This window comes from Elaeis guineensis, chromosome 16 (genome assembly GCF_000442705.2).
Source record: "Elaeis guineensis isolate ETL-2024a chromosome 16, EG11, whole genome shotgun sequence".
NCBI lineage: Eukaryota > Viridiplantae > Streptophyta > Magnoliopsida > Arecales > Arecaceae > Elaeis > Elaeis guineensis.
Window position 1 is genome coordinate 45,919,772 of NC_026008.2, and position 17,773 is coordinate 45,937,544.

At 36.1% G+C, this 17,773-nt stretch overlaps 1 protein-coding gene and 1 pseudogene across 3 annotated transcripts; both read right to left on the reverse strand.

Moving 5' to 3' along the window:
- Positions 1-4,431: 4,431 nt before the first annotated feature.
- On the reverse strand, positions 4,432-5,335 carry LOC105032947 (protein SRC2-like; annotated as a pseudogene).
- A 321-nt stretch (positions 5,336-5,656) lies between these two features.
- Positions 5,657-14,720, reverse strand: LOC105032923 (rab GTPase-activating protein 22). 3 transcript variants are annotated; one of them, XM_010907518.4, is made up of 12 exons: positions 14,490-14,720; positions 14,197-14,375; positions 12,471-12,566; positions 11,395-11,498; positions 10,915-11,150; positions 9,601-9,723; positions 9,396-9,484; positions 8,687-8,792; positions 6,755-6,852; positions 6,282-6,530; positions 6,066-6,149; positions 5,657-5,979 (listed from the first exon to the last, which is right to left on the reverse strand). In XM_010907518.4, exons 2-12 carry the CDS (start codon positions 14,308-14,310, stop codon positions 5,965-5,967), a joined length of 1,314 nt encoding a protein of 437 aa, XP_010905820.1. In that variant the 5' UTR covers positions 14,311-14,375; positions 14,490-14,720; the 3' UTR covers positions 5,657-5,964. The 3 variants fall into 3 exon arrangements, with proteins under 3 accessions (XP_010905820.1, XP_073106211.1, XP_073106212.1); XM_073250110.1 differs by having other exon boundaries at positions 14,197-14,366; positions 14,490-14,710; XM_073250111.1 differs by lacking the exon at positions 14,490-14,720 and having other exon boundaries at positions 12,471-12,595; positions 14,197-14,333.
- Positions 14,721-17,773: the final 3,053 nt, after the last annotated feature.

The window sequence follows — 17,773 nt, forward strand, 5'->3', positions numbered from 1 at the left end:
CGGAAGATACCCCAGGGCAATCGGAACAGAAAACATCCAATATGAGAAGATTGGGTTATTTTTAGTTGCTGCAAAAATGACAGGGCGTGGAGTTTTTTCCTCAACTCTACGTTCTCATCAAGTTTTAATTCCAGCCATGCGTTGGGTGGCTCCACCACATGTCGTTTAACGGGTCCTGGCGCCAAAAGCGGGAATTGGAGGGAGATAGGTCGTTGGTTAGGACTTGGTCAATAGGGGAGAGCTTGAATGGACCAAACTGCCCACCTAAGCTGGGACAACATTAATAGTTCTGCTCGGGGTAAAAATGGGAATGACAAAATAAAGTCATCATCTCCTACCATCCGGACAACGTTAGCCTTTACGAATATTGTTCACTATTGCTTTGTTGAAGTTTGGGATTGTTGTTTAATGATAATAATAATAATAATAATTGAATAAAGTTCGACATATCTGGCCAACTATGAGATATTAGTTACAATCCAATGGCCAATGAAGATGGATGTCAAAATGTAACAGTAAAAGGCTATCAAAATTTTTTCACTGTGATTCTCTAATCATGTATAAATTGTCTCGTGTATGCTCTACCTCTATCTGTCGAATTTAAAAAAATTATTTTTTTTTTCTTATTTCAAGAGCTTTGCTTTCATATAGAAGCAAAATCTTTATATAAATTGATATTTTGTATTGGCAATTTAATTGCTCTTGTACAATAATATCTATTTTTCTGAAATATTTTCAACTAATTGTATTTGCAATGGAATGTTCACAATCTTTTGCCAAAACAATGTCTTCTTGCTCGACTAAAGCACGAGTGCATTCCGTGTCACACGATATCTCTCTCCTGTTGTTGTGCGGGAGGCATGATAAAGCCATGCATTTTTAATATATTTTTTCTCAAAAAAAATAATCAACAAGCCCTTGATGTCCATTATATATGCAATCGAAGTATAAGTTAGATCTTATACCTGTATTATCATTAGCACTGCCTGAGAAGAGAACAAGTAAACAATACTCAAGTGGAAGTTTACTTCAAGTGGAAGCTGAGGAATGTAGGACTAGACAAACAATTTCAAGCATCGACTAGATTAGCAAAGGATCAAGAATAAGAGAGATTTAATCATAATTATGACATGATTAGCATACTCCAAAGTTTCAGAAACTATTAAATTACCGCCTTTTATCTCACGTCTACGATTCTAATGGGGATCTGAATTCTTTCTTTTAGCTGGTGTTGGCGTGTTAGAAAAATCAAAATTGTTTAATATGGCATGTGTTAGAAGCCTATCACGAAACTTTATCACAAGAATTCTTTGCAATTAGCAATAGGATCGATAGCCTAGCGTCAATAGGAGTCTCTTGTCCTTTTGTTGTTATGAATTCACTACTATCAAAGAAGGGCCAAATGTTATGCAAGCACGCATTTTTAGCAGTGATAAAATTTTAATTTTGGTTCCATGGCTTCTATCTCTTATGAACTTCGGGAGTTCCAGGAGCCGTGGGCTTCAAGAAGACAATTTTTTCTTGCTAGCTAACGATTTTCTTTTAGATGACGGGGATTTTCTTATTCACTATGCTTAAGATGGATCCGAATCTTGTCAGATCAAATAGTAGAAGTCTGTCGTGGTCCACGTAGAACAAGCAAGCCTCACATAGGAGGCGGCACTTTTTGCGGTTCTAGCGATGAGAAATTTTTTGTTCATAGCAGGTGATGTAAAAAATTCGACGTAAAGCACATCATCTTGCCCTATTGATCCACGTAGCCATCAATTTTCAACATATTTTTAATGCTTTCAGTCTTATTTTTTGTTTAAAATTTTGAATGATGAAAATATCCCCCCTATTTGAAAAAAATTATGATATCTTGCAGCATATTATGATATCCTACGTCAAATTATATTTTCTATACATCTTGTACATAGGATGTCATAATATGGTCCAGAAAATTATGGCATTCTGGTATATTATAATATTTTGCATCAAATTATGACTTTCTGCACGTAGGATATCATAATATGACTCAAGATGTCATAAAATGAGAGAGATATTTTTTTTCAAACGACTTTTCAATACGTATTTAATGTTTGTAATTTTATTTTTTTCATTTAAAAATTTTGAATGATGAAAATACTCCTGCTCTCTGAAAAAAATTATGATATCTTGCGTCAAATTATGATATCCTGCACATCAAATTATGACTTCATGCAGCAGGATATTATAATATGACATAAAATATCATAATTTTTTTTAAAGAGCATAGGTATTTTCGTCATTCAAAATTTCGAATGAAAAAATAAAACTACAGATATTAAATGTACGTTGAAAAATAATAGCTATGTTGACCAATAAGATAAGACGATGCGCTCCACGTCGGATTTTCTACACCGCCCATGGTATACAAAGAATTTCTCTTTTAGCGATCTAGATATGTTGGAAAGCCTTATTTCAAAACTGCGATCTACTCAAACGGCTGCTAACTTCAGCTATATTTTAATAATAAATTTATTCTAAATTTTAGAAATTTAGTTTGTATTAAGAATTCTTTAATTAAGTGCAAGGTCTGGATTAGTTGTCTAGGATTAATACTATTGAGTCTATTTACATGGCTACAATGGATTGCCGATGTAGCAGCATTTTTTTTTTTTTGATATTTGATTATGATAAATTTTTGATTATTGTGGCGGATTCCACAAAAATTCATTCTCTCTTTTAAGTCTCTGAATTTTTCGTCTAATTTTCCTTATAATTTTCTCACCTTCAAGCCTACATTGGCATGCTAGGTTCTCCTGCTGCATCAGTTGAACTCTAATTATGATAGACAACAATTGAATTGAACTTGGGAGCTGGAATTGGAGGGAGATGATCCGTATGGTTCGTAGGAATTAAAGGGAAAAGTATGATTCCCAAGAAATAGAAAAAAATTCTTCTTATTTGATTGATATTTTCAAAAGAAAGAGATTAGAAAAGATTTTTTCGTGAAAAAAAAAATTTATAGGAGGGATAGATTTTTAGAATTCTTATAAAATCAAAATTAGAGATTTTTTTTTTCTGAAAATACCCTTCTAATACCATCCTTTTATTATTATAATAATATAAATATTATATTAATATATATCGATATTATATTAATATAATAAATTGTTACGACCTAATGCTATGTTATATTATATCAATATTATATAAAATTTGAGAGTAAAAAAGTACAGACTTATATTTACTAAGAATGCAATAAGTACTCTATATAATTTCTCAGAAACATGAATCCTAAGCCAAACATAAATTATTTTAAAATAAATTATTTTTCATAATCAATCAAATATATCAAAATAATTTTTTTAGACATTACATTTTTAGAAATCAACTTTTAAAAATTAAAATTTTATGAAAAAAAAAAATTCTCATAAACCAAACAAGTCTAGAAAGAATTGCAGTCTGTCACACCAACGCCAAACTTAGAGCTCAGGCTTGACTTGGAAAAAATTAACAGGCCCGTTCGAACTGACTCATATGACGTGTAAGCTTGCACTTGGCTTAATAACAAGCTCATTCAAATATGTTTACACAGCTTTGGTATATTAGCTATGGTTTGCAGACAATAATTGCACAAGGAAAAATTTTGCCAGGTAGATTGGTTGGAGAAGGATGCAATCATACACAACCAGCTCTTTGCGGTTCTCAAAGCTTTGATCCGATCTATTTGCATACTCGTCATGCGATGTGCCGAGTGTCTTTTCAGACATGCTAACGGGGCGTCATAGAAACACCTTTGCAGTCTTTCTGCTTCGATTTGCCCAAAATTTCTCCACCTAACAATCTCATCATTCCACATAGTTGCCGGCGTGCAATTTCTAAACATAGGTAAATCCACCACTAAGGTTTGCACTGAGATATCTCAGTAACCAAGTGGTATAAATCCACCACTAAGGTTTGCATTGAGATATCTCAGTAACCAAGTGGTAAAAGTCCGGGATTTGGTACGAAACTGCCAAAGTTGGAGGACACCCGTTCAATGCACCCAAAAAGAGACAGAAAAAAGGAAAAACATATTTTGCCATGACACAAAGGCTTGATTTATCTTATAAAACTTGGTGCAATGCATAGTAGTTGAGTTCAAAACTGCTATATGCCAAAATAAGGCTAGGCTGACAAAGCTTTTGAGTGCCCTAGCAGGATTTTCAAAGCATCACGAGCTGTGGTGGTCCAATCTGGCCTGTTTCGTCTGCCCTGTGATCTTGTCATGCACTCCAAGATGATGGGTGGTGGCACACCGAAAACATTCATGATCAGTGAGGGGGCGTTTGGTTAGTCTTTCAAGTTTTTTTAAAAAAATTTAAAAAATAAAAATAAAAAAATAATATTCGATAACAATTCAAAAAATATATAATAAAAATTAAAAATATTTATTTTATATAAAAAATATATATTTTTTATTTTTTAAAATTTATTTTTAGTTCTTTCCGACTTATCTCGATTCATCCCGACGATCGCCACCTCCCCCTCCCCATCCCTTAGGCTCGATTCATCCCGACGATCGCCACCTCCCCCTCCCCATCCCTTAGGCTCTCTATCTGCCTGATAGACGAGCACCGCCGATCGACAGGGCTCGATACTTTTTGCCTGTATCGGAGATGTTGGAGGATAATACCAGCCAACAAGGGCTGCTGGGTATCCGATCGTCGGATACGGCCTCAGAAAGTACTCCAAATCCGTCGCGGAGGCAGGCAATAGATCGCTGGTTCCAACGGTGGGTAATAGATCACGGAATCCGACGCTGGAGGGTATCTAACCGACAGCGGTGGATAGTAGCCGTTGGCCGACGTCAATGGTGGATGAAGCTCCATCTTCGGAGGAGTATAGCTGGCAGCAGATGCAGATGGCGGGTAATAGACAATCGGATCCGATAGTAGACTTCTCCCTTTGCCGCCGTTCATCTTGTATAAGAAGCTAAGAACGCCGTTGGGCTTCCCGTCAGAGGTCTGAACAAGGTAGTTGGCAACGCGGAAGGCTTCGATGGGATCCTCCAGCGACAGATCGGCAACGGGAATGCGGATGCGACCAGTAAGCCAGTCTCCAAGGAAATCATGAGCCGTGATGTCGAATTGGAGAATGTGGCCCTTGTCTTGGGAGTCGAGAATGATCCGGATCGGGTGGTCCCACTCCGGGTTCTCATCATCGATCTGATTGGCTGATGTGCGCTGCTTCTTCTGCTTCAAGTCCGACCGGTGGCCATCACTGCCGCTGGCAAAGGAGATAGTGGCTAGAAGGAGGACTTAAGTAAGGCGAAAGATTTGATGTCCTTGCTGGAGATTATCTTTAGATCTATCGATTGCCGCTCCATCGATTTCATTCGCTTGCTCCCTCTCTATTTATTTACTACCTTTTATTTTTTTTTTTAATTTAAAACTCTACAAGATGTTTTTATAGCAACTACTTACTTAACATATTTTTTATTTCTTTATTTTTATTCTGTAATAAACATTAAAAAAATAAAAAATATTTTTTTAAAAATAAAAAAATATAACCAAACGCATCTTAAATTTCCATCAAAGTTCGTTGCTGAACTCTGACATCATCCAAGCATCCGGTGATTCTAACATCTGGTACCTGCTACATATCCTAGCACCAGCTCCTCATAATGGATAGAAGAAACACAAACGGATAAGCCAAACCTGAACATGAATTTCCTCTGAAAAAGCCCAAATTATTGTACAACAAAAGTTAACAAACTTGAATTCATATTCCCACGAGTCCCGGATACAAATATTATTCTGATGTGCAAATATAACTAATCACTCGAGAGCTCTGAAAAATAAATGGAGAAATGAACTCAAAAAAAAAAAAAGCTAAAAAAACACTGGGGAAAAGCCTCCATGTAACGCCTCATTGGCCCTAAAGCCGCTTATAGGTGTATTACCCAAAAAAAAAACCGCTTATAGGTGGGTTTCTAACAGGTCTACAGCCCCAACACTATGATGTCTTCGTCTGCATCTCAGAATATATCCATAACTTAATTAGATTGTCCATATTCTTGATAAGGAAAAGCAGAAAAAGACCAATAAAAGGCATACCTTACTCAAGTACTTTTTATGAAGCTTTAATGCCTCGTTACATGCCTTCTTTGCATCCAATTTTCCAGTTATGTCATTTAAGATCTGCCAAGTGCTGATAGAGTTAGAAGGTAAGGAGAATGATACATGCAAGCACACATCTGCACACACGTGCCCGCACACGCGCACGCACGCACGCACAGAGAGAGAGAGAGAGAGAGAGAGAGAGAGAGAGACCTTGACAACATCGTCCAGACCTTTGGCTTCCTTCAACAATCGCCTGTTTTTGGCCTCAAGAACACTGGCTACAAGAAAGACGGAAAGAGTGGCCTGTGGATCCTTATGACCAGCCTGCACATTCTTCCTCTCAAACTTCCCGTAATGCAGCAGATTATCATCTCCTACCGCTGCTAGGCTTTTTTCAGAAGAAGCATCCGACTCATACATGGAGAAGAGGTTGGGATTGTACTCCATAGACCAAATAAGCTGAAAGTTTCAGGAGATCAAGCAGCCTTCTATTTTAAATTGTCTTCTCATTGACAACCATCACATATGGTTTATAGATTATATTGAAGGATAAGGAGAAATAAGGATAAGTCGAACAAGTGTAACATTGAGCTTGTAAATAATTCTACGGCATAACTATACGCTGGTTTTGCACCAAAAGAAGAGTTACAAAATAAAGCAACTATACAAGGTAGAAGACATACCTCCCAAAGGTACAATGCATCAACGAATGAGAACTCTCTGCGAAAAAGGACCATCAACATACGGAAGGCAAACAAATACTCCCCTCCATCCAGATTTTCTGTCATTGAGGGTTTGCTATCAGAAGTATGGAAACTTGCATTTACAAAGTATTATTTTTTCCATAAGTTTGAGCAACTTTTGTTCATCATTCCTCTCTATTTTGAAGCTCTTTAGACAGGATAGCTTTGGAGCTCATAAATCAAGAAATCAAGCAATTTGGAATTTGTTAACCCATTTCTTTCTTAAACAAGGGGATTGAAGCTAGAAAAAAGGAGAACTGAAAAAGATATCTAATTCTATTTACACGCACACTGCATCATTAATTTGAAGAAATAGGTCGGGAATAAGTGGGAGAATGAAGGTCAATTTTTTCTCCTTGGACAGGCTGTTGCACAAAAAATGGTGGTAGGTATTAGTTCCTGGATAACAAGATAAAAGTTCAGGATTTGAATGGTTAGACTGCCAAACAGATTACATGAATCCCCAGAGCAGTTTTTATGTAGATGAATGGCAGATTGGTCCTTTAATATCCTTGGTAACATGGAAGATGGCTATAATACCAGCACCACGTGGAAGTAAGCAAGAAGGTGCAGAAACTCTGCTAAATGCTTTATATGCTCCTTTGACAGTAAATGGTTATCTTTGCAATCAGCAAGTAAAAAATTTTTGAACTTGTTATCTTTCCAGATTTCTACTAATCAATAACCAAGAGTGAGGGGAGATCTCTTACATTTACTTTGAAGGTGATCTGTGATGGAAGGGACAAGAATGAAGCAGCCAACACACACACACACACACAGAGGGAGAGAGTCAACTATCATCAATGTAGTAACGGAATATTGAAGAAGGATACCATTTTGCTAGAAGATTGGCAGGTTTTAAAGCTGTATAAGTCATTTACTTAAACACAGAAAATGCACACCACATATGAATGGGGTACAAATTATTACATTGACATGAATGCAGACATCTTTTCTACCAAAACAAGCACCCACACAAGTCATTTTTCACAGATAATTGCCTTTGTATTTAGCATTTAATCTTTTCTAACGATGAGCACATAAAATAATAAAAAATAAAAAACACCAAACAGCATCTTACAACCGGCATGATGAAAAAGAAAAATATAAGAAAAAAGCTCTAGAAGTTCAACATCCACCAATGTTTCTCAGGCTGATACAAATGGAAACTAATCTGAACAGCATCTACAAAACAAACCATGGAAAAGAACATGAAGTAAAACAAATACTGTGCACAAAGGATGTTGGATTTCTCAGGCTGATAATGACACTCACTATCTACATATTTCATTGTATACCAGAAACTTATATAGTGATTTTTCTTGATACGAAAACTAAAATGCTTCACTTAGTGAGGGAAAAATCCGGTTTTGTGATTCTTTTGGATGATTGTTTTAATGTTTATCCATCAGAACACATTAATTATGCATTGGTTGGCCTGAGCAAAATGTAAAACACATATCTATCATAAGAACATTTCCATCTCTTGCACACATATGCATATGAAGAATCTGATGTATGCTATCCCACAAGACAATATTCATGGCACATACACATACAAGTCAACAAGTTCAGGCATGCGAAACTAAGAGTGTCTAGAATAACCATGTCAGTATTTCATAAATTTGACTAGACACCATATGAGATATCTAGGCATGCAGGGGAAGAAAATGTATAGTTGCCAACCCATTCAACAAAAATATATAGAAAATTTAGCACATAATAATCTTTGCAAGAAATGAACAAACAGGAGTCCTGAGGTAGTAAATTCAGGCATCTCAAAATTACAATAGAAGTATATTTTCTTTTGATACAAGTAAAGCAACAATACATGCAACTAAATAACTCTATAGAGGTGCTCAGAAGTTGTACCTATGTGTTCATGGAGCTTTGGATCGATAGCTTTTATGATAGATGACAACATAGTCAATTGAGACCGTACTCCAATTGAACTACTCGTGCATTTGAAATTACCTCGCTTTATAAATAACAAGATATAACCATAAGAGTTCATGATATCTGAAAAGATAGAAAAACTGAAAGCCTTTCTTCTAAAACAAGATGTATAAAAAAGTATACTTATCTTGATTACAAATTGATAGCACACTACTTATGGTATAATCTCAATATTTCACATTTATAGAATAAATAAGCAGACAGCAACAAAGCACAGGATCTAGTCACAAGGACAATCATTTCAACCAGTGTCGACATTTTGGATGCTTCATAATACAATGCTACAATCCAGATTTCATTCTTGATGCAACTATTATATTCAAAACACATCATCACAATCTTTTATTGACAATTCATTCATGATGCCACTGTTGTATTTAAAATACATTATCATGATCCTCAAGTTTTATTGTCTTCTAAATATGTTGCATTTCTTTCTCTCTGAGCTAAAATTCAGATGCCATCAAAGAATTAGGGATTGCGTATCAAGCAGTAAAAAGACATCATGAAGGACTAGGAGGAAAAGGGAAAACTGAAATGGTTGGAGAGGGAGGGAGGGATGGGGGCAGATAGTGGTGGAAACACAAGTGATCCAAGCTAGAAAAGAAAAGAAACAAGTGTATACCAGTTTCCGCATTAGACGTTCAAAGCACCAAAAACCATCTGCTTCATTTTCAAGAAGGATCGATATTGGTGAACACAGGTCACTCATTCCTGATGGAAAACTGTACAGTCAGAATGGATTGTTCAAACAACATGAGACCTTAATATTACATAATAATTGAAGTGCATCATCTTCTTTTAGTCAATAGCATTCACAGACTACTCACCCTGGCAGTAACCGATGTCCTTGTCTAACCATGAATAAACTGCAAGCATGTCCCAAAGCTTTGCTTGGTTTGCTGGGCTTTCATAATAAACAAGAGCCCGGTCTGTACGTGCTACATCCAAACCTAAAATCAAATATTTTGACCCAGTAACAGCAGCTCTTAGTTCTTTGAAAATGAAGAAAATTTCAAAAGATTAGAAGACATCAACTTTGGGAGTGGTATTCACCATAATGATGTCATCCAATAACTCTATTTGATGAGAAATGGTGTAAATAACCGTATATCATGAATAAAGTTTATAAAACACATTTGTTAATGAAGGATAAAGAAACTGCACTAGCAAAACACTACTTTTGGTCTAGTTTCTACCCGCTTCCCATCATTTCAACTGAACATTTCAAGCAGTATTTTGATTGCATTTTAGATTCTTTTCCAATAAAAGATAAACATCATTTCAGATGTTTCAGGCTAGTCTCTGTGACATCATGGATTGCTTCAGTTTATTTGAGCACTATTTTCACTACAATCATGACTTTTCTTGACCAGGAAATTGATGGACCACATACTCCAGCCGAACAATGCCAGCACAAAGGAAAACAGTTGCAACCAATCATTTTGCTAAATTCTGTATTGCATATTGGAGATAAGATCTGTGATTGATGTCGACAGTCAGCTGTACTGACATGATACAAAATGGAAACAAACAAAAGAAACTGTTCCAATCACTTGTGCATCTACAGAAGAATGATGAAAAAGAACAGGCAAGTTATGAACAAAATAAGTTTAAGGATGACCATAAAATAAGATGAACAAAGATGATGAAGTTGGATCTCAATGTCAGCAGGCACAAAGCAAGATGGTATGCAAAGCAGAAAATAATATCAGTCAGCATTTGCACCATGTAATTTCTCAAATTATACCCAAGTTCAGATATAAAAGTCTCTTCTCAAAGTAAAGAAAGCAAGTCTCTTCTCAAAGTAAAGAGAGCCTCTTCTCAAAGTAAAGAAACCAAGTCCTTATTTCCCCATTCCAAGTAGCATCAACAAGTTAGTTTAATGGTCAATTCTAACTCCAAGTTCTGACCAAGTCTACAACTTTCTAGCTTATACATTTCAACCAGCATTGCTCTCATGTAGTTATTTTCTAAAAATGATACAGGAAGTATCCCAAAGTGAAAGCATAGAAATAAATAGGATTCCACACTCAGCATATCATAGAAATAGATGGGATCATAGACAAAAACAAATTTGATCAGCTAGCCGTTGACACAAACAATGACAAATATGGATGATGTCATTGTTGTTGATGTTTTACCAATTTGATGTAAGGTAAGCTTCCACTGAATGACCTCTTTGTCCTCAATCACATTATTTTGTACTGGAAAATCTGCATCATGGGATTGCACTTTCTCTTGTGAAGCAGTACCATCACTTGTAGGGTCCTCAATAGGCTGACCATCTTCTGTAATTACAGGTGTTGTGATTATCTTGCCACTGCCGATCATCTTATCCATTTCTTGGCATTTTGACTTCAAATTTTCATACTCTTGCCTGCCACAGTCAGTTTGATCAGTAATTTTAAATGTCCAAAGCAATAGTACAGCCTTTTAGCCATGAGTAAGATACAGAACCTTCGACAAGAGGAAAGAAAACAAAATTAGCAGTGCACCATGCATCTAAAATGCACCAGAAAAGTGAAAAAGAATATACCATTTTCTGTAATACAGGTTATCAAGAGACAAGTCTGCACATTTTAAACATTTGGATAATCTACTTGCACAGGGGAAATCATTACCTCCGATGTTCTCTTAGTTGACTACGTTCATCAAAAGTACTCTTTGGATCATAACACCCTACTAAAAATTCCCAAACAACACCTTTAATTGTTGGATGAACACCCTGAAATAACACCAAAATTAAAAACAAGATTGTGATTCAAATCTCATGCATAAAATTACATCAATGCATCCATGGAATCAAATCTTACAGAAAATGGAAACCAACATAAAGTCGTATAAGTATAACATTATCACACCAGTTGCATCACAAGTCAAATTCAAGTTGTGTGATTTTTTGTGAACGTTAGTCAATAGAAAATATTTATGTATAATGTTATCTTTGTTAGTTTGTTATGGTTCTTCTTAGAATAGATAAAAATGCATCTTGGAGATGTTACTGGCTCCAAGATTTGAACAAATTGAGAATACTGAATGGACATGTATAATCACATTGAATCAGTGAGATGATTTATAGCATGCAACTTAGTTTGGCCCTCTCACTAGGCGAAGAGGGCAATAAAGAAGGAATTGAGAAGGCAAGAAATTCTGAATTTCAAATTTTGAGATGGCATGCATTGGGATTGAATCCACATGATGTTTTCGCTCTTTAAATTACTTGTTGTTAATGTCGTGCCAAACTACCACCTTCTTTATTAAATCTTGGGACTAATATCGGATATTAATTCATCATATGGTACAACATGATCACTAGATTCACACACACACAGAGAGAGGAAGGGAAGGGGGAAAGGGAGAGGGAGGGTGAGAGAGAGAGAGAGAGAGAAAGATAGAGAGAGACCCAAATGCTATATCATGCCATACCTTTTATTTTCTATGGCACGGTTAGTCATTGCCTACAATAAAATTTTGTTGGACAATGACGATGACAATGACAATGACGATGACAATAGTGGTGGTGCTAAAAATTACAGCCATAAGTTCTCGAGTGAAGTTTCTAAAATTTGAGTATTGCATTTTCCTATGGTGTCACGGTGCACATAAATTGGTTATTAGCAGCATCACTCTAGATTCCAATCATTCAACAAATACAATCAATGACAATTATAAATGAAGTGGCATAAAAAATACTTACTCCACGCTGTATTCGTCTGAGCACTTTAGCTATATCCAATATACCTTCCTCAGAAAACGAAGCATGCCATCGTCTCGCACTAAGAGTTTTTCCTGGCTGCAGAAGTAGAGGCACAGATCATGTGCCTAATTACAAACCATATACACACACCAAAAAGATCTTTAAAGAAATGATTAAAAATGTCAGATTAGTGTGCAATCAGGAATATCAAAATAGTATAGACAAAAAGAGATGGTGCACAAGGTACTCAAGAGAAATGATATAAATATGTTTAATATATTTTTTTCTCGTACATTAGCAATTTGCTTGTTCACAGATCTAAATGGAACTACCTGCAAGAAAGTGGAGATATTCAAATCGTATCTTACAATGCCCAATCAAAATCATGAAGTTTAAGCAAATGAACTGCTCTCCAAAGAACGAGAGTAAGCTGCATATCTTTAAAATACTATCAAAGATGCTAAATTTGCTTCTTTTTGCACTTTGCTGGTTAAAGTCTTGGTTTCTTCATTTAAGTGAATGAGTAAAAGGGGCCAAGGTAAACATAGCAATGCAGCTCACTTCTGGACTTTAGGTCGGCAGCTCCATCATAATAAAAGCAGTGCTGTCAGTGGTCTTTCTGACTGCAGGAGGAAAAATGAGAGACACATGCATCCTATTAGGATCCTACTGGTGAAACACAACAATTATTTAACCATAAACAAAGTTCATGTGGTTTTGTTTTACTGGAGTGCAGGAACAAGGGAGGAGGAAACAGTAAAAGATATTAACAACTTTGCAAATAACCTCCCAGGAAAGACAAAAATCAAAAGCAGATATTCATGTAATAAGAGGATATATAGAGGAAAGAGGCTTGAGTGGTAGAGGCCTCATGGCAGAAACACAAGTTTTCTGCAAGTAATAAGGAAAGTCTTGCTAATTTGGATTAGAAATTGCTGTGGAAATATACCATTGTAAGAGGGTAAAACTTTATCTTGCGAGATTGATAATCTGTTGAACCAAATTAAAGTTATAACGGTTTCATTCCAAACATTCGTCATTTAACTATAAATTATTTGCCATTCTTAATGCAACAGTTTCCAAGTTTCTGTAGTTGCTATCAGAAAGTTCTTGAACTGAAATCTAATTTTTCATTCCAGACACTCTGCTGTCAGTATATAAGAAGCCTAACATACAAACCACTACTAGAATCACCATCATATCAAACAAGCTGATGAAGTTTGTGACAAAGTGCTGGACTTCAATAATTGTGAAGATAGTTAAGAAGTCAAAATATGTTCTGAATAGCGTTCTTGTTGGTCTCATAACAACTCTTCAATTGTTGGGAAGGACATGGATGCAAAAACTAGGTCAATTAAGAGTTCCCAGCGATACCTTCCTTCGGTCTACTTAAAGTTAGAAAGAACAAATACTATATGGCCTTTTATCAGTCTTTTTTATTGGTCTTTTAGCAGGATTATTGTTTCATTAATTACAGCAATGAACGACACTCTTGATCGGGAATGAATTAGGGTAGCAATCAATCCCTACCGCTGGGACCATATCTTCTAGAAATGCAATCAGAGATCGAAGAAGCTAATAAAAAAGGCATAATTCGATACAAGAGCTGTCCTAATATTAAAATCTCACGGTGGGAAAGAAAAAGGTTGCAAGAAAGAATCAATCAAGGAAAGAAAAAAAGAAAAAGAAAGAAAATTCTTTGTGAAAAAAGAATCGCGGAACTGACCCTGGGCTTGAATCGAGAAGCAGGGACATCATTGCGACACTCCGGCCTGATCGGATAGAAAGTATCCGGCTCCCCCCAATCTTCAGGAATTGGAGTACAGCAATCCATCATCATTCCCCTTCTGTTCGCTGGACAAATCTCAAATCTTCAAATCGCTTTACCAACGCGCCCTAATATTCCTTTTATAAACCCAGACCGTTACTTAATCGGTGGAATTTCACAACAGATACATCGAGCAAAAAATATGATAAATTAATGGGAAAAAATAGTTCGATTTTGATTCAAGATTCTACCTTGTGCGCAGTAATAGGATCGATGCCCCGGAACGGATTTGGATGACAAAATCTGTGAGAAATCGAGCGATAATTACACGAAATGAAGGATGAACGAGATGAAATTAGGATTGGGGTTTTGCTTTTTCTTCTTTCTATATCTCGTTTGAAGGGGGACGCAGATACCGAAGAACGGGAACTCGCCAGGAATAACGGCTAGTTGGGATTCTTTGCCCGAAAGAGGGCTAATCTGGGCCTCCAGGTCGGCCATCGTGTGCCGGATGCGCTGGCGACCACAAAGCTGTGCAAACCAAATGATTGTTTGACACGTACGTTTGTTACGATTCGGGTTGTTTGTTTCACGCGGAAAAGAATTGATGATCTTCCTTCGGAACGGAACCGTTGGATTGGACCTTGCAAGCACTCCAATCAGTTTCTTCCGTGTATCCGCATACATCTCGAAAGCAGCCATTATGATATCCAAAGATTGACGTCTCCAAAAAAAAAAAAAAAAAAAATTATTCTTTTGCATGAAAGATATGACCAGAACCTCATTAGTCTTCAGATTGATTTATTTAAATTTAAATTATGTTTAGTTGGTATAGTTAATGTGCCTCCACAGCATGATTAAATCTATCAGTGAGGTATCTTATGCATTAGATGGTCTGGTGTGACATCCCTTAACTGGATTTGAAACTTATCTATCATGCCACTAAAAGAGGTCCTTTTGAACAGGAAGAAAGTTTTCCAAATTTTCTCCATTTTAAACTTATTAGATTACCACCACCATTAATTAAAAGAGAGAAAATTATGTTGTCAATTACTTCAACAAGAAACTTTATACTTGTATGGTAATTCTTTTTATGATTTTTTTTTCTTGTTTGGATAGTGCATGTTTTATATATATCAGTTGGGTTGTCATGCAATTTTCACCGATTTTAGGTTATCACAATTTTAATCTAAATAACATGTTCCATTGTAAATTGGTTTTTAAGATGCTAGACAAAATTTGTTATGATATTAAAATTATTTCTTTATTTACAATATTTTTACTGAGTAATTTTACGGATTGCATCTCCTTTATAGTTTCACGAGAGTTTACAAATTTCCCAATGAAGTAGAATAGATACAATTGCTAAGTATTTGCTTAAAGGGCAACATCTGTTGCCACTTGAAAATTGAAGTGAGAATCCAATTTTGGTACACGTTCACTCATGATAGATGAGATGGTCATAGAACAAAAGTTAGTAATCAGCCACTTATAATCTTAAAAAAAAAAAGAAAGAAAGAAACAAATAAACCAAAAAAGAAAAGAGAATGCTTACAAGCCTAAAGTAAGAGTCATGATATGTAAATATCATTGGTAGGGTATCTAGTAGCATCTTTGACGAACAAATCCACAAATAACTGTAGTATGCATCACTGATCACTGTAATATGAAAAGACAAATCATAATCTCCTATCTTTGATATTCTTTGTTGGATTATTTTTAAAGATGTAGGCTCTTAGCACTTCTTTTCTTGATATGAATGTCTCTGCTAGCTTCCCAACCTGACTAGTTCATTGAAGCTTGTAGTTATGCCATTGCTAAATAATTATCTGATACAAAATCAAGACATTTAGGTAATAAAATTACAGTGCTTGAATCGCTTCTTATGTTTAGACAATAACTTTGTCAAGTATTAAATACTATTTAATAAAAAAGATAAAAATATGATGAGTTTTGCAATAAATAAGATAAAAATGATCGTGATAAACAGTATGGTTCGAGTAATATATCCTTATTTTGGGCCAAGCCAGGAACTTACATTCATGGTACGGACTGGGACCAAACTTGGAGTCCGCATCCTGTTATGGCAAGATTACAATGATTAGGTCTTTACTCGTAAACAAACTTTTCTTAGAATAGTCTCCAAAGGAATTGCGTAATATTGGAGGACTGTCTCGGTTCAATGCTCTCATTTGGTCTTTGTGCAACTAGTTCATCACGTTACTTGCTTTGATATCTTTGACCACAATAATGATCTGTTCAAAGATACATACTTGCATCAAATATATGTTGGGCTTTTTAATCTCCTCTGTTCCTCTTCTACTAATCTACAGGTTATGGCACTGAATCTACCCAGTCTAGCAAGCTGTTGTCATGCATGGCACAAAGCTTGTTTGTTAATTAATATTGGTATTCAGTAGAAAATTCTACACTATCATACATCATCCTTTGTATGCATCAGCCAGCCTCATCTGTTAACAGCAATGACTAGTTTTTGTATGGTAACGATGCAGCATTCGCCTTTTATACCACTGTTCCCTTCTAACACTGCTCTATATGTCCATATTCTCATCAAGTTGTAAACAGGCTTGTTCTCTCATGCCATATGGTTCATCGCAGAGCTGACTTGATTCAGAACCTATATGCTGATTTTATAAACAACGGTTTTGCTCCATTTGCAACTGCCTTATCTCGCTCAAAAGACATCTTAATATGCATCCGGGCAAGGTCAGCCATTTGGAGCCGCAGGTTAAAACTCTCCTTTATTCTCAACTAGTTTTTGCCATGCCTCAAGTCCGTTTTTGGAAGGATAACTTGCGTTTCATAGCTCAATTTTGTATAGTGACGCTCAATTTTGTGTCACCATATGGAAGTAGCTGTTAGTCTTACTGAGCCAATTAGCTGGAATGAATGCAAAGCTTCTTTTACCTTTTATCTCCTGTATATTATCTCTGTAGGGCTACTCTTACCTCCGGTATGTATTATGGCTTTGGGGTGTGGGATTATATGTTGCTCCTTTTATTCTTACATCTGTAATCTCTTAACTTTGTATTACTATTTTTACTAATCTAGTCTTACATCTCTGTTTACCAAAAAAAAAAAAAAAAGGAATTGCGTAATAAGATTAAATACAACACCACTTTGTCCGATGCATGGAATTGCATGTAAATGACATCAGAGAACTATTGCATAAGATAGTCAGTCTATCAGGCCACCCTCTCCCAAAATTCTCTCTCTTTCGCATGTCGATCGCAATTATCAAATTTATGCCATATTTATTAGAGTTGCAGGACCAAGTCAGACCGTCGGAGCCTATCATGATAGAGCATTAGCATCAGGGATTCACCTCACCAGAGCTGTTGCTGTCGCTGAAAATTTGAAATGACAGCCTCTAGAGAGGGGAAGGGGAGCAAGGCTTGGGCTAGCGCTATTTGGTATCTGCAGACCCAATGGCAGCAAAAGGTCCAGCCAGTTAGTCTGGGCTGCTACAGTTCCACCTTCAGACAGGACAGCAGGTCGACCGGCTTTTTAAGCT